General features: G+C 41.9%; 1 protein-coding gene across 1 annotated transcript in view; it reads left to right on the forward strand.

Annotated features, from left to right (window-relative positions):
• Window positions 1-1,006: 1,006 nt before the first annotated feature.
• The window catches only part of LOC105464854 (glutaminyl-peptide cyclotransferase), a 28,752-nt gene continuing 5,574 nt past the window's right edge, over window positions 1,007-24,184 (forward strand). The window contains exons 1-4 of the mRNA XM_011712952.3: window positions 1,007-1,369; window positions 8,913-9,059; window positions 15,693-15,971; window positions 23,682-23,858. Coding sequence (XP_011711254.1) covers window positions 1,250-1,369; window positions 8,913-9,059; window positions 15,693-15,971; window positions 23,682-23,858 — 723 coding nt within the window. The 5' untranslated portion in view covers window positions 1,007-1,249. The remainder of the gene's footprint in view (window positions 1,370-8,912; window positions 9,060-15,692; window positions 15,972-23,681; window positions 23,859-24,184) is intronic.

Consider the following 24,184-nt stretch of genomic DNA (forward strand, 5'->3'; position numbering starts at 1 on the left):
AATAAAGGTGTATTTAATTTTATTTAAGCCTAGAGATTTAAACTGTCACTCAAAACTCTCAGACATGAACAGGGTTAGCAAATGTGAACATCAGGAAAGGAGTTATTTACATCCTGTCTTCTCCTACAGCTCCAGAGGAGGGCAGAACAGTGTATTCCCAGGCAAGCCCTCGCTTTAAAAACTCATAGCCAAGACTGGGAAGACAGAGTGAGTGGGTGGGCCTTCTGGCAGCTTCCTTACCTTCAAATCTTTGCTCTCTGGGAAGTGGTTCTGCTTCAGTGTCCTTGTTCCGATTTTTCTGGGAACTAGATGTTACTGGGAGATGACTCAGAGCAGGCCAAGCCCTGATCCTCACTGTGGAAGCAAAAGAGGCTGGTGAAAGTCACTGTCCTGACAGCTTGGACCAGAAACCTACCGACAAAACTAAAATGTTTTCCTGCACTAGGATTATCTGGATAACAACGACCTTTGATGTTACAAAGTAAATAAAATCGTGTTTGGCTTTTCCTTTTGTGGCCATGCCTTGGCGAAGATGACTGCCTTCAGAGCCGCTGTGAATATTTTAGATCTCATTATTTCAGACAATTACTTTGACCATCCTTTTCAATGTGAGAGTATGATGGTCTGTCTTCTGTGAGGCAAGGCAACTATCTGTGAGAAAAAAGACAAAAGGCAAAGATGCACTGTCATACTTATCCTTGCAGGTTCCAGTACAGGCTTTCTATGGGGGGGTCTCAGTTTCCCCGTCTGTAAAATGGGATTAGTGGATTAAATCCGGGAAGGGTGGACAAGCACCTAGGACGGTGCATGGTGCAGTGTTCAGCAGACGTCGATTCCCTGTCCACCCCTTCTTTAGGAGCTGTGGGAAACACTTCATAACTCCCTAGGGTCTGGTGAACCCTTCCTCCCTTTTCTATTCCCTGTTTTGGCATTGGAGATCATAAAAAGCCTCTTCCATGTCTCTTCCTTCCTTCCTTTCATCCTCTCCCAGAGAAGGAAGTGGCCGCCTTTGTTCCCTTGGATTCGGAAGCTTGTGTCTGTCACCCAGGGCTGCCCAGCCCCGGGGTTTGCGAAGGTCCGGGGTAGGAGGGCTGCAGCCTGCGCGACGCGGCGGGAGGCGACCCGGAGGCGATGGGAAGGCGGGCGCAGTCGACCCAAGGGTGGAGAAGAGGGAAGGAGAAGGACGCGCGTTCCCGAGCTCGTGACCGCCAGCGGCCAGGGGAACTCGCTCCCAGACAGCCTTGGAGAGATGGCAGGCGGAGGGGACCGGCGAGTCGTGGGCACCCTCCACCTGCTGCTGCTGGTGGCCGCCCTGCCCTGGGCATCCCGGGGGGTCAGTCCGAGTGCCGCAGCCTGGCCAGAGGAGAAGGTGAGGGGCTGTTTCTGCGTAGTTGTACTTGAGCGGCTCTGGTCCGGTGCGGGGACCCCCGGCCCGGCCAGCCCTACCTAGGCAGAGCGGGAGGCGGGGCAGGGCCGCGGTCCCCAGCCCAGGCACCGGCGCCCGGAGGAGTCGGGGCTCTGCGTACTCGCCGGGGTGCCTCGGCCGGTCCGGAGACGCCAGGGGGGCTGGGTGATGTCACTGGTCTCCCCTGGGCTGCGGTCTGATGGGGGTGCTGATAGGCACAGGAAATGTGTCTCGCCAGCGGCGGCTGAGCCGGGAGGCGAGGGCGCATCGCGGCGCCACCGCCCACTCGGGACCCGCGAGGCCAGCGGAGCCCGCGCTCCGGGGCCGCCAGGATGCGGGGCGCGCCTGGGGGTGTGCCCGCAGCTCCCCCGCTGCTTCATCCAAGGATGCTGCTGGGGCGCTGAAGTGTCCCTACAGTCTCAGGACGGATGTGTGTTGTTTGTTTTAGATTTTTAAAAAGAGCAACTCGGAAGGAAGGACCTTCACTGGAGACCTGCTTACTTTAAAAACCTTTTTTTTTCTTTCCCCCTTAAAAGAGGGTACCTGCTATTTTCAGAGAAAATGGATCTAGTTGTAGGTAGAAATCGCATGTAAGGAACTTAGGATAAAAGTGATTTGCAAGTTCCCTCTGCAAGAAGTATATGGGTTCACAATTACTTCCTTTTCTTGTGTAACAGTTTTGAAATCATGAAATTGCTAAGGGATTGTGCAAATGTTAATGATGTTAGCGTAAAATAGTATGTTATAGAGATATTAAGAAAAGCAGCAAAGTAAAGCGATATAAACTTTGGCAGTGTTATTGAGCAGACGTTTTACACACTTAGAGTATGCCTGTATCTACTCAAATGTTTGAAATACAGGGCACACTGGCGAATGCCCACTCCCACCCAGCTACATGCATATGTACGTGAACAGCCCATTTCAATTCTTCGGATCTAATGTAATCACCACTCAGGGGTCACAGCAGGCCCCACTTACACATGGAGACCACAGGCCACAGGGAACCTGGTGGGAGTGAAGGAAGTCGGTAACATAAGAATAACTTTACTATAAGAAAAACAGCTTTCCATGGGGTCCCATGAAGAAGAACGTGGAACGACACAAAAAAATCCTCTCCTTCACTTCACTGAGAATACCTTTCTGGTCAGAAATTGGGAAGAGAACATTACAAACTAGAATATGGAGCCAAACCAAAAGTATCTTTGTGATACATCTAAATGGAAGGGAATAAATGAGATGGAAACTGAAAAAAAAAACAATCTGAAAAGATCATTTGTAGGTGTGTGTAGGTGGGGGTATTTATGGGTGGGAAAAGGTGCTGTGGTTCTTAAAATATTTTAAACCAATGAAAATTTAACTTTTGAGAAACATTTTTTAAAGCATTAATTGAATCCCTTTTATATTTATTTTAAGAAGCTTCTGATCACTGTTCCATTGAGAAACTGAATGTTTTCAAATTGTTAAAAGCGAATGACAATCAGCCATCACATTTCCCAATTTCTAGCTTCCTCCCCTTATTCTGTAGACCTTCATAAAGTCTTGCAGCCTGGGTGACGAATCGGTCCACACTAAAATATATGTGCTTTCCTACTTTTTACAGTGTCTGACTATTTTAATCATATGATGTATGTCCTTGGTACACTGATCTGCCAACAGGTGAGGTGTGGTAAAGAAAGCATCGATTTTGAAATCCATTTCCTTCGTTTTGAAATAAAGGTGTGTCTCTTTCAGTGGCTTTGAATATGTAAAAGCAGATCAACTCTAGTTTATGGTGGCATTCAGAGACCATGATTTGATTATATATTTGAAACCTGGAAACAATTGTTCCATAATAACAATACTATAAATTGTTAAACTCCCAGGTGGGCACACACATGTGTATTTAGAGGCATTGGCATCTGGGTATGGGGTGATATATATATATATACACACACACACACACATATATATATATATATATACACACACACACACACACACGTCACTTGAACTTCACATAACCCCCCATGAGTGAATTCATCCTCAATTTATGGATGAGGAAACTTGACAACTATTACACCAGCGAACTGAAGAGCTAGGGTTTGGCTTAAGCCCTGATCTCTCCTTTCTTCTTCTATGCTTTTCTCATGGTAGATGAGTCCTGGCTGATGTACCCAGAACCGTGCCCAGGTAGTGCAAAAGTGTGGGGCTAGCAGGAAAGTTGGAGGGCCAGATGAAGAGCTTACTCTCTCTTTCTGGGCCGGGGTGGACTCTAAATGGCATTCCAAAACAGGTAGTTTGTTTTTGGTACCTTCTCTTCTGTTATCCCCTATTTTCTCCTTTCCTTGATCTCCTTCATGCAGCTTAAAGGTCATCATTATTCTGGGTGTTGATCCATATTCCAGAGTTACTTTTTCTGAACCTTCCCCAGGCCTTTTGGTCACCAGTCCTATTCCTTTAGTACAGGCCCATTCCTTTAGTACAACATTGTCAACCAGCTGTTAAACAGAATCTCATTAAATCATTCCTCCTTAGGTGCAAATGACTGATGGCTTTTGAGGGCTTTATATGTTCTTTAAAAAATATTAACTCCAATAAACTAAAAAGTCTGGCTTCTATTGAAGTCTTCTAATTATAAAGTTGACATGTGCTCATTTTAGAAAACTTGGAAAATACAGAAAAATACATTAAAAAGAAAACTAATGCCACCCATAATCCCACTTTTCAGAGATAATTGCTATTAACCATTTTGGTGTTTTTATTTCTATTTCTCTCTCTCTCTCTCTCTGCGCGCGCGTGTGTGTGTGTGTGTGTGTGTGTGATTGTTGTTTTTGCATTCTAATGGAAGCAACAATGGAGACTCTAAGGCAGGGACGTGAAAGTCAGTGGCAGACTGGGTGTTGGTAGGGAGAGAAAGACCAAATGTCATTTTGGAGCCTTACCATCTGGTTGGTAAGTACTATGAGATCCATTTTACAGATATGGACTCTTTCCTAGTAATGGCTAATAAGTGAGGGAGCTGAGATTTCACCCTAAGTTGTTGTGGTTAAAGCCTGCACTGCTCTGCTTTTAAGTAGAGGGCTGCTTACATTTAAAAAAAGACAGATGTTGTCTTATTCAGTTCCCAACCATTCCCCCAGTGAATTTTTAGTATCAGTGGCTTCTGACACACAGAATGAGTCCAATAACTGCTGATTGAGCTGACTTTGCAGACAGACAGAGGTGTTAATCTGAGAATTGCCTGGGAGACACTCACATAGAATAGAAACTGGACTTGCATTGGCCACAATTCTGTAATGATCTCCCTTTAATTTAATGTTTTGGAACCTCAAAACCCTTTGCAAGCTGGGCCAACTCTATCAATTATGTAACGAAAACCCTCTTTGGCCTGGCACCACATGATTAGCCTAGAGGAGATGCTTCAGGATATCTGGTTCACACTTTTGGCTGAAAGATTCTTGTCACTCAGAGCAGACTTACTGTCCTTTCTGTCTGGATGAAAAGACAAGGCAGGGGCTGTAACAGAGCCTCATTCCTCTGAGAACACCTGCACTGATAGAAAATTGTCTAAGTGTCAGAAAATTGTCTAAGTGTCTTTTAACTGAGATAACCCTACAGTAAATTGGGGTTTGCATTTACCATTGGGCTCAACTTTGTTTTTGCCTGAGTTACTTTCCCCCTGCTGAGCTCACTCTTTCTTTACAGCTTTTTCCTCTTACTCATTCATCTCATCTCCACCTAAATTTGTATATTTATTGAGTTCTGAGCATAAGACCCCTTAAACATTGAATGCATGCTATTTAGGTTGGGAAAGTCAAATGCTTTTCCACACAGGGCTTTAATGAATAGAAGGCTTAAGTAATTGCCTGAGTGTAGTTGGTTGTTTCCTCTTCTCTGTCCTTCAGTTACTGGGAAGCTTTTAACTCTGTGATTTTACAGGGGCATCTTTGCCCCCAGAGGGGCGAGGAGAGTCAGGGCTCTTTACTGAAGTATGTTAATTAAATGGTTGAGCCCAGGAGGTTGAGGAGCAAACACATGTAAGTCTTTAGATTCATCAGCATCAGTAGGCCTGGCCTGCCTGCTGGATTTACCCTTTAGTTATCCATTAAGCATTTTTTGGTGCTATTTGCCAACTAGGTTTCATCCACAGTATCTCTTATAGTTAGAGATGCTTGGGGGAGGTGGCATTTATTTTGTTCCTGTTTTTTCTTAAATATCTTAAGAGCTCTTTCAAGCCTCTAGAAACCAGCTATTTAAACACAAGTGATTTCGTTTCACTCTGGACATGGAGTGAAAGCTTCTGTCCACAGTGACCAGATGGGCTTTGGGATAGAGTATTGGACAGTAAATAGACAAGGAGCTACTTGTCAAGCAGCTTTTTACACAACAGTTTTGGTTGTCATAGTGACTGCTTGGGTCAACCCAGCTCTTCATCATCAGAAGCATCGAATGTCAGAAATTCAAAAAGAGCAAAGCCCAATAACTTTGAACCACAGCACTTCCTGGCCATGGCACCAGGTAGCCACCTGTCTCTTCTGTCTTTATGTTTGCTTGTGCATTCAACTGATTTGGTATTTACAATGCAGAAAAATGCCCATGTTTCTTTATTATTATATAAATACAGTCTTAGCAAAGATAATTTTGGAAAGATAGTTCATCTGTTGATTGCTATTTTGATTAATTTGCCCAATATTTATCAAATGCTCAAGAGGAATCAGGTCCTGTGTGTCCTGTGTGGGAGAGAGAGGTAAGCAACAGAGAGAGAGGGAGTTCCAGCCCTTATGGAGCTGATGTCTTGTATGAAAGACAGACATCAAATAAGTAAACACACAAAGAAGTGGCCTCCAAGCTGCAAGCTGAAGTGAGCAGGAGTTAGCCAGGTGAAGAGGAAGGGAAACAGCTTGTAAGGCAGAAGGCACTGCAGACGCCAAAGCCTCATGAGGGCATAACCTCAGAGCATTTGAGGCCTGGCCAAATGCCAGGGTGACCGAAGCATGGTGAGCAAGGGTGAGGGGGGAGACCAGACAGGCTTCTGTTGGCCGGGTTGAGTAATAATTAACCATGGAAGTCTTCTGACCTCTTGCCTCCGTATTCTTCTTATCCCTTGGCACATTTCTATTGCTTTGTCTTTCAGCTTCAGCTTCAGCTTTCTTTTTCCAACTGCTGTTTGGGAACTGGCATGAGGACTTAGATCCTGGAGGTACCAAGGGATTTAAAGCCTGCACTGACAAGTTTATCAAGGAAAATATTTAAAAATGTCCTACCAATAAACAAACACAAATCTTCTGATGTTCAGGCACACCATCAATATTCAGGAATAAACTGGAAGTGCATAAATGATACAGTGAGGCAGAGTAAAACTAGCGTGGGATTGGAAATCCACAGACGGGATCTTTTTGTGGATTTACATATAACTCTCCTTCAACCTCAGGAAGTCAACTGGTTTCTATGAATCTCAGTTTCCACAAATATAAATGAAGGAGGTTGGAGACTAGAGCATCTCTAAGTGGCTTTTCCAACTTTAAAATTCATTCTATGGCTCTTTAGTGTTTGATAGAAGGAAATAATAACTAATACATTGAATATTTACTGTGGCAGTTTACATATGTTAGTTCACTTAATTCCAGTTATGCTAGGATTCAGGTGTTATTACCTCTGTTTTACAGATGAGGAAATTGAGCCTTACTGAGGTTTAGTAACCTGGAAGGAGTTACAGCTAGTAGGTGGTGGGGTACTGAGTTGAGAGGGTCTGTCTGATCCTATAGCCTCTTTGCATGGTAAGTACTGGAGAGTAAACAGCCATCTCAGAGTGTAGATGAGTGTAAGTAATTAGGCAATAAGCATTATCTGAAGTCCAGTTTCACACCAGTCACATGGACTGGATCACATGGAATGAAAATACTTGCCTGACTACTTAAACATATTCAACTAACGCTGGTCCTGAAAGGAACTATAAACTAGGCCTCCCCTAACTTCTGTTTTGCCTTCCAAATAATTCAATATTCTTATGTCATCCTCATCCTTCCCCTTAGGGAAGGAGTCATCGGATCAATTATTCTCTTCCTGTTGAGGAGGAGTAACACATTCCATTATTAGGTGCCTGATAAACATATAATGAATGAATGGTTCATCATTACCAGTATCATAAGAATATACGGTATGTGTGAAGTCATCAAAATACAAATTTGAATGTTATGTGAACTTTAATGGAATTTAAAAATAATTTTAATTGAAGTTAAAAAGTTTACTATTTAGTTGGCTATAGACTCACCAATATCAGGCTGAAAGGAATTGCAACAATCATCTGAGTTGGCACTGTCTAATAGAAATAATGACTCAGGGCCAGGTATGGTGGCTCACGCCTGTAATCCCAGCACTTTGGGAGGCCAAGGCGGGTGGATCACCTGAGGTCAGGAGTTCGAGACCAGCCTGACCAATATGATGAAACCCCGCTCTACTAAAAATACAAAAATTAGCTGGGCGTGGTGGCATGCACCTGTAATCCCAGCTACTCAGGAGGCTGAGACAGGAGAATTGATTGAACCCAGGAGGCAGAGGTTGCAGTGAGCCAAGATGATGCCATTGTACTCCAGCCTGGGCAACAAGAATGAAACTCCATCTAAAATAAAATAATAAAAAGAAATAATGACAATAATGACTCAGCTACTCAGGAGACTGAGGTGGGAAGATTGATTGAGCCTGGGAGGTAGAGGTTGCAGTGAGCCAGATTGCACCACTGCACTCCAGTCTGGGTGACAGAGAGAAACCCCAGCTTAAAAAAAAAAAAGATTATGAAAGAAACATATGTCATTTTAATTTTTCTAGTAGCCACATTAAAAAAGTGGAAAAAGGGTAAAATTAATTTTAATAATATACTTCATTTAACCTAATATATCAAAAATTTACAATTTCAACATGTAATCATTATAAAATTTTGAATTAGGCTTGCTATTAAAATCCTATTAAAATTCGGGGACCCCTTAATTTGTGGCTCATCTATAAAGTCTTCCCTGACTACTCTTACTCTAAACTGTGTAAGATTTACTTAGGCTAACAGTTGGGTTTTAAAATTATTTTTAAATTTTTTATTGAGACAGGGTCTCCTGTTGCTCAGCTGGAGGGCTCAGTAACACAGCTCACTGCAACCTCGACCTCCTGGGTTCAAGCAATCCTCCCACCTCAGCCTCCTGAGTAGCTGGAACAACGGGCACACACCATGGGTCACCACACCCAGCTAATTTTTTCATTTTTTGTAGAGACAAGGTCTCATTATGTTGCTAGAGCTAGTCTCAAACTCCTGGGCTCAAGCAGTCCTCTTGCCTCAGCTTCCCAAAGTGCTGGCATTACAGGTTTGAGTCAGCGTGCCTGGCCCTAACAGCCCAATTTTAAAGTTGAGTAGTTTAATTTACCTAATTTGACATAAAGTTCTCCCTTATTTTGAAGTTTTAAGCAATTAATTGCAAACATGTCCGAGTCTTACACATATTATGAAACGATAGCCAGTTAAATGATTTCATTGAATCCTCAGAATTATCACCAACCAGCCATTTTGAATTCATCGGCTCTTCGGCAAATTGCAGAAGGCACCAGTATCTCTGAAATGTGGCGAAATGACTTACAGCCATTGCTGATAGAGCGATACCCGGGATCGCCTGGAAGCTACGCTGCTCGTCAGGTGAGAACATGGGACATAAACCTCAAGGTTGTGTGAATACTTTGCTTTCCCATGAGGGATAATGTTATGGCTGAAGTTCTGAGGTGTCTAATATTCAGATCTGTCATCTCCTTATTCACCAAATAGTCAACCAAGAAAAATCAAACGACTGAGAGTACGTGTCTGTTCTGAATACTAAGTGGTACATGTTAATGTCAATAGTTTATGTGTGAAGTCTCTATTTGGGGTGCAACATTACACAGTCCTTAACTCTTGACCATTCAATTACACACCCCGAGTCTCCCAACCAAGTTTCCTTGAATCCTAAGCAATGAACAGCAACAGCCTTAGGGAGTCCTTGCTTGAAGGTTCTGGGCCAAGAGTATCATTGTACTATCAGGCCATCACTTGCCTTAGGGAAATTGTATTCTCCCTGGAGGGACAGTTAAGGCTGGTGGTAAGCTACATTTCTCCAGGGCAGTGCTTCTCAAACTTCTGACTCTGACAGAAAGTAAAAAAATGGATTTTACATTTTATACACACAAACGTACTGGTATATTTAACTGAAACAAAACTTCCATGAAAAATACTGTTATTAAACTTGCATTTTACTGCGATATTGTCAGTTCTATTTTATTGGTTCTTAAAAAAATGCTGGCCATAACCCACTAAACTGATTTCAAGACCCACTGATTTTACCATCATCGTGGAGGGTAGAGTAAGCTGGGCCAGACCTTGGATGTGTCTTTGCCTCCTTAATGTCAATCTTCCTAAGCAATCTGAAACCTCACCTCTGAATATCTGTTTTTTTCAAACTACCCCATTTTAAGGGGCCGCTTGGGAAGGAATGGGACTGGCCCTTCACATCCTCTTCTGAAACTCCTCAGGCAAAAGACCTTGGCACCCACTGCTGTGCCCAGAGTGAGAACTGCGAGTCCCGGGTGCCCAGCTCTTGAGCTCTTCCTTTCGATTTCAGAGTCTCGCTCTGTCGCCCAGGCTGGAGTGCAGTGCCAAGATCTCGGTTCCCTGCAACCTCCGCCTTCTGGGTTCAAGGCATTCTCCTGCCTCAGCCTCCCCAGTAGCTGGGACTACAGGCGCATACCACCAAGCCTGGCTAATTTTTGTATTTTTAGTAGAGACGGGGTTTCACCATGTTTCCCAGGATAGTCTCTATCTCCTGACCTTGTGATCTGCCTGTCAGCCTCCCAAAGTGCTGGGATTACAGGCGTGAGCCACTGAGCCGGGCTGGGCTCTTCCTTTCTACCCAGTGGGTAGCCTCTGCCCCTCAGGCTAGCCTAGATATCCATATGTCTGTCTCCCCATTGGCCTCTTGTCTTCCATCTGAATAGCTCTGGCTTCTCCCAAGGAATTAGACAGTAGACAACCTGCAGGCACCTTAGTTCTGTCTAACCTTTAGGGAGAGAGAAGAATAATAGCGATGATGGCTGACTTTCACTGAGCAGTGTTTCTGGGTCAGACACTTTACTGAATTCTTTGCATAGATCATCTCGTTCAGCCTTCACAACAGTGTGTGGATGCTATTATTATCTCAATGTTAGGAATTTAAAAAGATCTGAGGTTGAGGTATATGAATTAACGTGCTCAAGGTTATTCTTGTACCAGTGATGAGGCCAGAATCTGCTTGAGATCTCTATCTTATCACTGGAGAGCTGGGAGGAATCAGTTCTGTGCTTCGTGCCCTCGAATGTCTCCAGCTCTCGATCTTCTTATGCCCAAGTTGGACAGTAAGGCACATACTATTCACTTTAACAATATTGCCTGGGCCTTATCTCTCAAGCATTTTCTTAAAAGAAGGTCAGGGCACTTAACTGGCATTTTCCAAAAGCCTCAGTTCCTTGTTAGAAAAAATCGAGGTCTCTGATGCTTACTCTTCCCATTCAACTCAACCTCTTTTATTTCCCCATACCATTTGCCCAGAGCACTGTATATACCCAGAAATGATATGCATACTTCAGGCCTGAGGTTCCTCGCCTGCAGGCTCTGGAAATCCATGAACACAATAAACATCGCTAGTTGATCTTTAGCTTCAACAGAAGACAGTATATAGCATAAATAATATACATAGATACTGTTGTGATTAAAAAGATACATATTCATTTAAAAGTGTTACTAAAGTTTCAGTAACATTCTCTACTATCATATGGGGGTGGAGGCAAATGAGAAATTTATAGACAGTATTTTAGAATGTGCTGGGAACTACTGCTGGGCTGCCTATGCATGGTCTGGCTGATGGCTATGTTAGATATCTCACTTAGATTCCATTTTAGAATTTTTTGAGAAGAAAATTACCATTAATTTTTAGAGACCTATCTTCTAAGCTGTGGAAGACAAAGGAATTCTCATTTTGAAAGTGAGGCAGATGACAGAGTAATTATGAGGGAACTACGCGAATGGCCTTAATTTGACTAACATTAGTTCCTTTCATGTAGAACTGAATTGAAACAAAAATGATTGAACCTTTTTTTTTTTCTCCTGAGGACCTTTTGAACACTAGATGAGATGTTTTATAATGCAGAGTTTCAAGGATATTGCTAGAGAAGATCCTCAAATATTAAAAAAGGGTAAACTTGATATAAAATTGGTTTGTGAATTAACTTTCGTAGTTATCAGTAAAGATGTGCATTACTATGGATTCTCTTTTACAGAAAGAGAATATTTTGGGGGAAACCTGTCCCACATTATGTGTTTTCCTGGTCTCTGATCGATGACCCCAAAGCTGCCTATTGGATTATTAGGAAATTTTATTTTGAGGAGATGAGTTATTTGTAAAATAAATAATTTGAAGATAATACATTTGGGGCTATTTCATTGATTTATAAGATAGAAATAAAAAATTTAAAAATTAGGATGATAAAGTCTCACAAATGGGCAAGCAATATCCTTTGTCTAAAAGAGGCAAACTAGAAACTTCAGGGGGTAAAATCCCCCACAGATGCACAGCGCATCTGAGCCACTGAAACTGAATATCATCAGATACATAGATCCCAGGTGCACCCTCAGTCCAGCCCCCTAAGAGGAGGAGCCTGAGGGACTCATATATGGTGCACTCAAGAGGAAAGACGTACCTGAGTCTTTGGGTGGCAGAAGTCAGCATCCTGACGACGATGTGTTTGCAGACTTAGCGCAAACACTGGAAAATCAGCTTCCTCCAAACAAATCTGGTCTACTGATGTCATTGTTGCTCAGAACCTGGAAACTAGAATTTACGTTTAATTAAATGAAACCCAGGATCATTCACTAGTGTTAACCTAGAATAAATCCCCCTACCACTCTTTGGAAGTAGACTATCTTGTAATAGCCTCTCTCTTGTGCTCATATCTTCATCTTTGTATTTTTTTTTTCTTTCTCTACTCAGTCTCCATCCATCTCTGCTTTATCCCTGTCTCCATCTCTCTCACTCTTTCTCTCCTCTCCATTTTAAAACATAGATGTATAGCAACCCAAAGTGTGATCTATATTCTGAATTGCTTTTTAGCACTCCTGGAGGGCCCAGCCCTTTGCTGCTTTGGTATTGGGGAAGCGCAACTGCTTTAGATTCCCTGCCACAGCCATGCACTCCCTGCTTAGGGGTATTTGTATGATAGTAATGGAGTTCGGGGAGTTCCCCTAGAGACTTCTGGTGGGGACTTGTAGACTAAGTCTGAAAGCCAAAAACAAAACAACAAGGGATATTTGTGAACTAATTAGATTATGCAGCCAATTTGATTGTTTAGAAAGATGATTTATCTTAGCTGCTAAGATAAACAAAAAATACTTACACTGAACAAAAAAGTTGCAGGGCCAGCTGTGGTGGCTCATGCCTGTAATCCCAGCACTTGGGGAGGCTGAGGCAGGCAGATCATGAGGTCAGAAGATCGAGACCATCCTGGCCAACATGGTGAAACCTTATCTCTACCAAAAATACAAAAATTAGCTGGGCGTGGTGGCACGTGCCTGTGATCTCAGCTTCTCGGGAGGCTAAGGCAGGAGAATTGCTTGAACCAGGGAGTTGGAAGTTGCAGTGAGCCAAGACTGCCCCGCTGTACTCCAGCCTGGCAACAGAGTGAGACTCTGCCTCAAAAAAAGAAAAAAGTTGCTTCAGGAAAAACTCTTTTGAGAATATTTGCTGATTCTCTTATGGACTTTAGTGTCAACAAGGTCATCAGAAATTATGATCAAGACCTGGTAACAAGTTGAGAAATAAGTTTGTGTGTGACTTCTGATTAATGCTAACAGATATATTTTTAAAAATTCCAATTCATTTTGTAAGCTTGCAATCTGCAATTGGTGTTGAAGAAGCCATTTTATGGAGCATTTCATCATCTGGATACCAGATGTTCTGGAGTATATGCTTTTTTTTTTTTTTTAAATGACCCATTTTATGGAATTTTTTTTTTTTTTTTACAGTCTAGGGATAACTCATTTTCATAGTCTGCAGAAAAACTCATGTTAGATGCATAGTGATTTCTCTCTATTCAAACTATTAATGCTTTGTATCATGTAGTTTTATATATTCTCATTAAATCAATTCATATTTACTGTTAGGATGAACCCATATTTACTTATAGCCTACTATGAGCAAAGCACAGTACTACAAATTGTGGAGAGTTATGAATGCTGATTTCAAAAAAGGTTCTAAACATTTCTTTTGATGAGGTGATAAGACAGCATGTAAATTTGCAATAGAAAAGGTAAGGTACTGCATACACAATGCTCTTTAGGACAAAGTCCACCCACTATTAAAAGCAAGGAGTCTTTAGCTGGGGAATCATTTGTTTAGTTGGCTTTTGCAGGACTGACGGTAGGATCAGTGTCGTCCCGCTATTTAAATTCCCCTTTCCTTGGGAGCTTCCTGTCACAGTTTTTTTGAGGCTCTTGCCTACGTGTCATGTCGCATTAGTGAGCACAGGCCGCATGGGACTTGGCTAGGATAGAAAATCCTGTATTTCTTTGGAGGAGGGGAAAAAAAAAAAAGCCCTCACATTCATTTCCAGTTATTCATTTATCATCTTAAGGTCCATCCCAGATCTAAACTGTCTAGATCTGAACTGTTTAGATCTGAAATGTTGGTTTTTGGTTAGATGTTAATTGAGGGACAAATCGTCAGTTATTTTGATGTTAGTTTGTTGTTTGACTTTTTATAAAAATAATTTAAGGTAATTTACAATGATGTATATGATATTTGAAAAAAAAAAAAACCCAAAAGGAACAGCCTGGGCATGGTGATTCACGTCTATAATCCTAGCTCTTTGGGAGGCGGAGGCGGATGGATCACTTGAGCCCGGGAGTTTGAGACCAGCCTGGGTAATATGACAAAACTCCATCTCTACAGAAAAAAAAAAAAAGAATACAAAAGTTAATCAGGCATGGTGGCATGTGTCTGTTATTCCAGCTACTCAGTAGGCTGAGGCAGGAGAATTGCTTGAACCCAGGAGGCGGAGGTTGCGGTGAGCTGAGAGTGCGCCATTGCACTTCAGCCTGGATGACTGAGTGAAGCCCTGTTAAAAAACAACAACAACAAAATAAACAAAACAAAACAAAACAACAACAACAAAAAAAACAAGGAACATAGGAAAGTGAAGCCAAGATAAAATAAGGATGGGAAAAGGCAAATGAACCAGCAATGAACTCACCTATAACTTCTCACATCACAAATTCTATCTGTTCTTTAAAAAGATACTTCTAGTTCCTGAAGTGATGCTACTTTCCCCACCTGTTGCTTTCTTCTGTAAGTCACTATGTTGCCTTATAAGACTCAAGGTGGCTAGCAGAGATGGGGAAAGAGATTCTCTTTTTTATTTGCCAGCATTTGCAGCACGTCTCGACCTGCCTTGGGTGCAGAGGGAAAGCTGCTTGATATGTTATTATGGTTCAGGGTTGCTTACTAATTCTTAGAGTGAGCAGAGATCTGAAATAACCCCAACCACCCCCTAGCTATGGGAGCTTTCTACATTATCCTTAGCAGGTGAGCATCAGTATCTTTTATTCGTGTTCACTACATATAAAGCATTTGCTGGACTTGGACATATGTTATGCACTTGGGACAGAAAGAGCTACCATTTGCAGTTCTTGTCTTTGAAGAGCTTAGAGATAGAGACCTGTAGGATGCTGGTTTACTTAAGTATTCAAACATGCCTTTGTAGCCTCCTAGAAATACTAAAAGTGTACTTTACTATTACCAAACTGCATCTCTATCTCCTGACTTGTAGACATGTCCATAATATATTGTTAAATGAGAAAAGCAAGGGGAGAGTAATGTGAAAAGTAGGATTCTTTTCCTATAAAAACATATGCCCCTCTGCCAAATATATGTGTTTGTGTGCTACTGTAGGTTTGCATAAGCAAGGAGAAGATATGTCGAAAGATCTGCATCAAACTGTTAACCTTGGTTAATATTAACAACTGGTTGAGATTGATTAGTAAGGGGAAGTTTAGGGGAGAGGCAAGAGGATTAGCTTCTCCTTTAAACAGCACAAATGCTATTAATTATGATAACAATACAAAGCAATTACTAATTGCAATAATATTGCTGTTAATACAATAAGCGTGTATTGCAATTTTAATTTGAAAGGCACTACTTAAAGTTTTAGGATCACAATTAACAAATGAAAGCTGTTTGTTTAGATCTAAATTTTTGGTTTTTGTTTTGATCAGCACATCATGCAGCGAATTCAGAGGCTTCAGGCTGACTGGGTCTTGGAAATAGACACCTTCTTGAGTCAGACGCCCTATGGGTACCGGTCTTTCTCAAATATCATCAGCACCCTCAATCCCACTGCTAAACGACACTTGGTCCTCGCCTGCCACTATGACTCCAAGTATTTTTCCCATTGGGACAACAGAGTGTTTGTAGGAGCCACTGATTCAGCTGTGCCATGTGCAATGATGTTGGAACTCGCTCGTGCCTTAGACAAGAAACTCCTTTCCCTAAAGGTATCTGTTTTCTGCTTGTTGATTCCTAGGATAAAGTACATTAGCAGTAACTCAGAGTGAATTCTAGAATCCTTGGTCGAATGAGAAGTCTCCATTTAGAAATGGAGACTTTTGGTATATTTTTATTATGAATATTAATTGAAAGATTTCATGATTTGGAATATCAACCACGGGCAATAAACTTAAGATACGTGGCAAAGCATTCATTAATTGGTACCTGATTTCTCAGCCTTGAATGCACATTAAATTAAATGCAACATTTCTTTGTGAAAAATGAAGGAGGAAGTTTGTTTCAGGTATAGTATGAGAATTGTGTTTTGTAATGAACTATGTTTATTTCTTCTTGTTTCTTCGACCATGAAACATTACAACCTTCTGATCTGAGAGATGGTAGCTCTTGGCTTGGAGGAGGGAGTTGCAGCAAAGTGGTTCTGAAGTGGAGAGTGGGAAATTCAGACCTATCAAGATGAAAAAGCATGAAGCAGAAATGCATTATTGTTATTATCTGTGAATCTCAGCTCCATTTTATGTAGCATAGCAGAGCTTTTGTTATGCTCTCAGCTCAAAATACTTCTGGGACTCTCAGATGTTATTTCAGTCTTGGTGTTCTTAAGGGTATATGGGAAAAAGTGCTAAACTAGATGAAGACATTTTGTTCTGATATCGCTCATAACCAAGTAAACACAACTAAGCAAAAACAAAAAACTTTGTTCTCAGGCAACAAATGCTTTGTTCCCCCCTCAGAGCTTTATGAATGGTCCAGCCTTTGCTACAATTGGGCTAAAGAAGTAAAAGGTTTATCTTGTAATGGAAGTAATAGAGATATTTGGTTCTATTTTTGCTGGATATACTGAACTCGAAGAAAGCAAGACTTGTTTATACCCTCTCAGTCTCCTTTTCACTTATTTTTTGGTTTGTTTTGTTTTCTGAGCCTTCTACAATGCCTTTGTCCCATGCATTGCCCTGCTTTTAACTAGTTTCCTTCCCCAGCAATTGGATGAAGGAGTTCAGAAGCTGATGCAAAAGTCTGATTTTTCATATTTGCACTTCTAGTATAAGGACACAAAATGAAGTATGACTTGAAGACATTGCTCTGTTTAATGGATGTATTTTCTCCGAGTGAACTCCTTTGCTTTTTCCCATATAGCTCTGCCTGCTTTTGGTGACCAGAAATATTAATAGAAAGGTCTGAATGTATTATTGATTGGGGTCATCATTAAAAAAATTCGAATCAACATATACATTCTCATAGTAATCCTTTCTGTTAGAGATAAATGGTGAGGTGGGGATTTTTTTTTTTTTTTTTTTTTTTTTGAGACGGAGTCTTGTACTGTTGCTCAGGCTGGAGTGTAGTGGTGGGATCTCGGCTCACTGCAAGCTCCTCCTCCCGGGTTCACGCCATTCTCCTGCCTCAGCCTCGGAAGTAGCTGGGACTACAGGTGCCCGCCACCACACCTGGCAAATTTTTTGTACTTTTAGTAGAGTTGGAGTTTCACCGTGTCAGCCAGGATGGTCTCGATCTCCTGACCTCGTGATCCGCCTGCCTCAGCCTCCCAAAGTGCTGGGATTACAGGCGTGAGCCACCGCACCCAGCCCCGAGATGGGGAATTTTTTAAAGAGGCTGTTTTTGAATGCAGACTTTGAGAGTATCAGATTTATTCTTCCAGTTATATGTTTTAACTAAATTTGTATTGAGGATTAAGTTCTTTAGCTGTCATGGATTGAGTAGACGGTGGTGGAAAGTGACCTGAAAGAGCACTGGATAAGTAGACTGGATTATTCCCAACTCTTCATAGCCCCACTTCTCTCCAGTAATAGGACTGTCGTTACACATCCACATCCTTTGTCTGGTAACTTTGCTGTGCCCTCCCACTGTAGCCAGTTGTACTTCCTCATCCCTTCACTCTGGACTTGGTTATTTGATTTGCCTTAGCCCATGGGATGTTAGTAGAGGTGACACAAGCAGAGGCTGGAAGTGTGCGTGTACCATTGGGCTTGCTCTCCCATGTCTTTGCCATAACCATGAGAATGGCATGCCCTGGCTAGCCTGCCAGTCCCAGCAGAAGGATGAAACACCTGGAGCAGAACCAACCTCGCTGACCGCACGGTGAAGCAGAGCTGCTCCAGTCAAACCCATTCTAGATCAGCTGCTCCCTAGCCGACCAACAGAGGTTATGTATCCCAGGAAGATACATGATGGCATTTCAAGCCACTGTGTTTGGGGTGTTATTCTATTCTATTATTGTGCCATTAGCTAACTGATATAGCCTTGAATGGGGAAAGACTGCAGATAACCCACTGACTATGTGAACACCGGTAATTAGGCATTCGTAGTGTTACCATGTAGACCTTCATACATCAGGCCAGTCAGATTCTCCTAGCTCCAAGGTACTAGGCTGAGTTACTAGCAACAAAGGCCATGGCTATTTTTCTGCCATTCCTGAAATGAAGCAAAAAGAGCAGGTTGCCTCAGGGGACTCAGGATAAATGTCCACAACAGTTTACTGCTGGCTAAATGAATGGATATTAGACAAACAGAATGAAAGTAAATCGTTGTACTGATCACTGGAGTCACCCAGCTGTTGAAGTTTCACTGAGGTACTTGAACTGTCAAACCTGCAAGAGATAAAATCTACCTCCTTTTGCCTCTGCCCTGGGCATGAGCAGAATGCTTCTTGTCCCAACCGGTCCCGTTCTGCCCTCTTGTTCTGTGATTATGTTGCCTGATTTGGAGCTAGAACTTTCAAGGCCCTTTAAACAACTGGAAGCTTAGAATGTCTCTACTGAAGTAAGCAGCTTACAATTTTTGCCAATGAGAAAATCTGTTTAATTATTTAATGCTGATTAAACTCTGAGTGCATTTATATTGTACAAACATGTCCTCTGCTTAATGCTCTCCAGGAGTTATGGAGGATTCAAATCAAATTAAACTGTGCTTTCCTCATGGCATAATTAAGGAGCAATATGAATGATTAGCATATAAAATTAACTTAGTTTTCAGATGATAAAGACAATTTTTTTCTCCTTTGAAATCACTGTTAAAACAATCAGGGAAACTCCATTTTTTGAAGAAACTAGAGAACATCTGTGACTAGGAACCACAATATAAAGACAGAAGTTGGATGGAGAAATGGCAGATGACATATCAGAGCGGAGAGAAGTCACGCTGTCCTGGAGAGGGAAGAAACGGAAGAAGCCAGTGGTTTTCCTGATAGAATCCCAAAAAGGCTCAGGGACTGGAGATGTAATAAGCTGAGGAAGGCAGGGGGAGGAAGGGACTGGAGTGGAGAGTGTTTGGAAATCTGTTGAAGGAGAATGTGGATATAGAGATTCCCACCCTACACTAGAGAGGCAGATGAGTGCCTTTTGTGCCTTTGCCAGAGATGAGAAAATATTTTTCTAGAGAATTTGAACCAGGGAGGTTATGGAATTGAGAATAGCAAGTACAGAGGAGGGTGACAGTGAGGTACCCCATGGAAACAGGGGAGATTACGTGAAAGCTTACACATTGAACAGTGAGATCTACAGTCTCTCTCCCATCTTCAGCACCAGAAAGCCATCAGATAGGAAACTGGAGGATTCTTCTTCAGAGAATGTGAACTACCCCACAGAAAAATCCGAGATGGTGACATTCAGTAATCCTCAATGAAAACACTGGCTGGGCACCAGATTGCCCTGCAGTGAAGCCAACCAATCTGTGTCTCCAACTAGCATTTTAATATCTTATTCTTTAACATGAATGAACACAAAGGATGACATTTGAGGACAGACTCCAGCATGAAAGAAAGGGCCTGGAGCAGTGGCTCATGTCTGTAATCCTAGCACTTTGGGAGGCCAAGGTGGGAGGATTGCTTGAGGCCAGGAGTTTGAGACCAGCCTGGGCAACATAGTGAGCCTCCCTCTCTAAAAAAAAAAAAAAAAAAAAATTAGCTGGTTATGGTGGCACACACCTTTAGTCCTAGCTACTTGGGAGGCTAAGGCAGGAGGATTGGTTGAGCCCAGGAGTTCAAGGCTGCAGTGCATTGTAATTGAGCCACTGCACTCCAGCCTGGGCAACAGAGTGAGACTCTGTCTCTTAAATAAATAAATAAATAATTTTTTTAAATGTAAAAAAAAAAAGAAAGAAAGCAAAACAAATAATACAAATTTAAAATGAAGTTGGAGGAAATACAGCAGAAAATGACTTGAAGGACACTGTTCCAATATTCTTACAGAGATAAGATGAGACGTTATATCTATGCAACAAAACCAGAATGCTGCAATAACAGAACAATCAGTCAACAAGAAGGAGCTTTTGGAAATTAAAATTTCTATTTTTAAAATAAACAAATCAATAAAACAGTTGGATCCTAAAGTAGAAGAAATATCTTTGTTTTTAGAAAGAGGAATGACAAAAAGGAGATGATTTTGACTTCTGGAGAATAATTGTAACAATTCCAGTAGGTCATATAAAAAGTATTGGGAATGAGAATGACACTGGACTTCTCAATAGAAACTTTGGGAGCTAGAAAACAATGAAATTATGCCTTAAATATTTTAAATAAAAATAATTTGCAACCCAGAATCTTCAGGCCCAGACAAATTAAATAGGAAAATAGAATGAAGACATTTTCAGAGGTAAATCTCAACAATTTTCACTCCCATGTACCGTACTTTTCCCCCCAGAAATTGCTTAAAGCTGTGCTCTAGAAAAATCAAGAAAAAAATCAAGGAAGAGGGAGTCATGGAGTTCAGCTCACTGGAGGTCCCATACAGAAGGGGCAGAAATCTGCACAGTGATGGTGAGGGGAGCCCCAAGATAACAGATGGGCAACAGGCCTAGTGGTTGGTCCAGGCTGGAGCAGGCAGCAGAGGGCTCCGGAAGGGCCTATTCTTAAAAAACAAAACCAGACAGACACATGAGGAATAAAGGTGTGATAGTGTCTGGAACGCTTGACCACATAATGGTGAAGACATATTAGGCTCAAAGAAAACAAAGCAAATGAAAGAGAGGCCTGTGGTGAGGAATGGTGGGAAATAGGTTTGCAGAGGCAGGACGAACTGGATTGGGATGTTTGTGTATATGGGAAAGTACAGAAAGAGAGATCCCCACTGGCTTCTGGTTTGAGTGACTGCAAGGGTGGTGTTGCCATCCTTTTGGTTGAGGAGACTGTTGGTAACACATTTCCGGGGGAACCTCAGGAGCTGAGTTTTGACACTTTGTTTGAGGTGTCTATTAATGTCTGTGTAGAGATCTTCATTTGGCAGCTGAATATGTAGTCTGGAGATTGGTAGTGAAGTCAGGGCTGGAGATATATTTTTTGGAATTGACATATACGTGTGTGTGTGTTGTGTGTGTGTGTTGTGTTGTGTGTGTGTAATATATAATATAATATAATATAGTATAATATAATATAATATAATATAATATAATATAATATAATATAATATATATGTATATATTGAGACCAGTCTGGGCAACATACTAAGGCTCTGTCTCTATGATATTATTATTGTTATTTTAAAATGGTTATATTAAAAATTCTCTACATATAATAATACACACACACAACACAGCACACACATACACACACAAGACAACACACACAAACTCACACATATATAATTTAAAGCCTCAAGAAGAGATATCAGAGAGTGAGTGAGTGTGGACAGAGAAGAGAAGAGAACCATGGAGCAAGCCCCCGGGGCTCTCTAGCATTAAGAGGGAAGCGAGATGAAGGGAACCATTAGTGCTAAGGGAGGAGGAATACAGTATCTTAGGAACCAAATGAAGCAAGTGTAGCCAGGAGGGAGTGATTAACTATGTCGAATGCTGACAATAAGTCAAGAGAGATGAAGACCGAGAGTTGACCACTGGATGTAGCCATGTAGAGTCATTGGTGATCTTGACAAAAGCAGTTTCAGTACATGGTGGAGATAAAACCCAACTGGACTAAGTTTAAGAAGTGGGATTGGAGACAGTGTGAATAGACAACTCCTTCAAGGGGTTTTTGCTGTAAATGGAATTACAAAATTGGGCAGTAGATGGTGGAGATAGTGAGGTCAAATGTTTTAAGATGAGAAAAGCAACAGCATGTGTCTTGGCCGATGGGAGTTATCCAGCAGAGATAGAAAGATTGATGATGTAGGAGAGAAATGGCATTTGCTAGAGCAATGTCCTTGAGCAGATGAGAGGGGATAGGATTTTGTGCACAAGCAGAGAGATTGGCATCTAATATGAGCATGACAGAAAGAAATCAAGGTCATCGGTTGGGAATGAAGATGGGTGAGGTGGCAGGGAGAGGAGGAATGTGAAATCTTAGAAGAGTACCAGAGTGACTGAACTAAGAAAATACAGCATGACTTGCCAGTCAACATGAAAGGCCAGTGTGAGGTTTGTGGTCATGAACTTTAAGCAAGGCCAGACAGTGTGGTTATGTATTTTTTCTCTGGCGAGGTTTAGCTGCATGAGTGCCGGCACAAAGTAGGTAGAGAGTGGGACTTAATGTTATGTTTTTGCCATGAAAGTTTGACCAAGGCAGAGAGGGGCAAGGGAGTTAAGGGTGTAGCTAGTAAGCAATTGGAATGATTGACTGGAATTTAAGCCAAATATAGAGTGAAGTGAGGACATTATGGGGGTGAAGGACTGTGAAAAGGTAAAATATTCAATAGATTAGGGGTTCCAGTGGGATTGAAGGATTTTGAAGTTTAGAGTAACAGGCCCAATCTGAAAGACAGGGATTATTGTCAGACAGAGGAAAGTGTAAAATCAATCAGAATCTAGTCACTCTTTTTAGTTCTGTTTAAACACTGTCTTTTTCATAAAGCTTTCCTTGGAACTCCAGGATTTTGCTTCTCATTCTATCCAATTTCTAGAGGACTTTTATGTTACATTTGTGGCTGGTGGCACATTTTGCCATGCTCATGTATTTGTTTTATCTCTCCCCAACCCAACTAAAGTATAGGCTATTTCAAGGGAAGGGCTATAATTATTATTCTTTGTGTCTCTGTAGCATTCCTAGGGCAGAGTCAGTACAAAATTGAAGACTTAAATAAGGTGAGAAGCAAGAAAGATTTACAGTTGTTTCAGGTTGGATTCCCCAGGAAGCACCCTCTGATATGGAGCTTAGCATTCAGGTCACTTACTAGGGAGTGGCCTTGGATCAACACAGGTATTAGGGAGGGGAAAGAAATGGTGTTGGACGGAGGGAGAAGTCGAGCTGCAGTGCAGGTTCAACAATGGCCTCAGCCAACCTCTGGGGAGCCCTGGAGATATGACGGCTCTTTAGGGAGCCCCCAGTGCCCGTGTAGGTCAGCACCGGATGTAGGACACTCCCAGGAGGCACAGCTGAGACAATTCCTAAAGTGACTGACGGCTCTCCCAGCAGCTGAGGCAACACACCCTCTTGTAGGGGAAGTGGGTGATGTATCACACGATTCATCAGAGCACTTTCATTGTTTCAAAATTCTGTGAGGAGTAAGAAAAAACATAAAAGACTTCTATTTTCAGAGGGAATGGAAGAAGGTGGTTTACATGGGTGAGGACTGTGGGAGGTGTGATGACTTTTGAAGTGGAAGTGGTGTGGAATAAATTTTGGCATAGTTTCACTTGCTTTGGTATCTTCCTTTCTTTATGGCACATCTATCTTTTTGCCCAATTAATAGAAAATCATGCTATTTTTCATCATCACTGTATTTTTTTTGCTATCTTTTTATTGTTGTTTTTACCAGACTGTTTCAGACTCCAAGCCACATTTGTCACTCCAGCTGATATTCTTTGATGGGGAAGAGGCTTTTCTTCACTGGTCTCCTCAAGATTCTCTCTATGGGTCTCGACACTTAGCTGCAAAGATGGCATCGACCCCGCACCCGCCTGGAGCGAGAGGCACCAGCCAACTGCATGGCATGGTTAGTCTGGGCAATTTCCATGGCACTGTAGCTGTAGGCTCTCCCTGCAAGGAAAAGGTTGCAAAAGCCAAGTAAAGACCTAAAAATGCCACAGTATCCTCGGAGCAGAGTGTTTATGATAGAACATTCCTTGGCAGGCATTGGGTTTTTGAGGAATCCCAGAGCTAAAAAGAATGATTCTGAACTGGCGCCGTGGCTCATACCTGTAATCCCAGCGTTTTGGGAGGTTGAGGCAGGAGGATCACTTGAGCCCAGGAGTTTGAGACCAGACTGGGCAACATAAGGGGACTTCATCTCTACAACAAATAAAATAATTAGCTGGGTGT

Source organism: Macaca nemestrina, chromosome 13, assembly GCF_043159975.1.
Source record: "Macaca nemestrina isolate mMacNem1 chromosome 13, mMacNem.hap1, whole genome shotgun sequence".
Taxonomy (NCBI): Eukaryota; Metazoa; Chordata; class Mammalia; order Primates; family Cercopithecidae; genus Macaca; species Macaca nemestrina.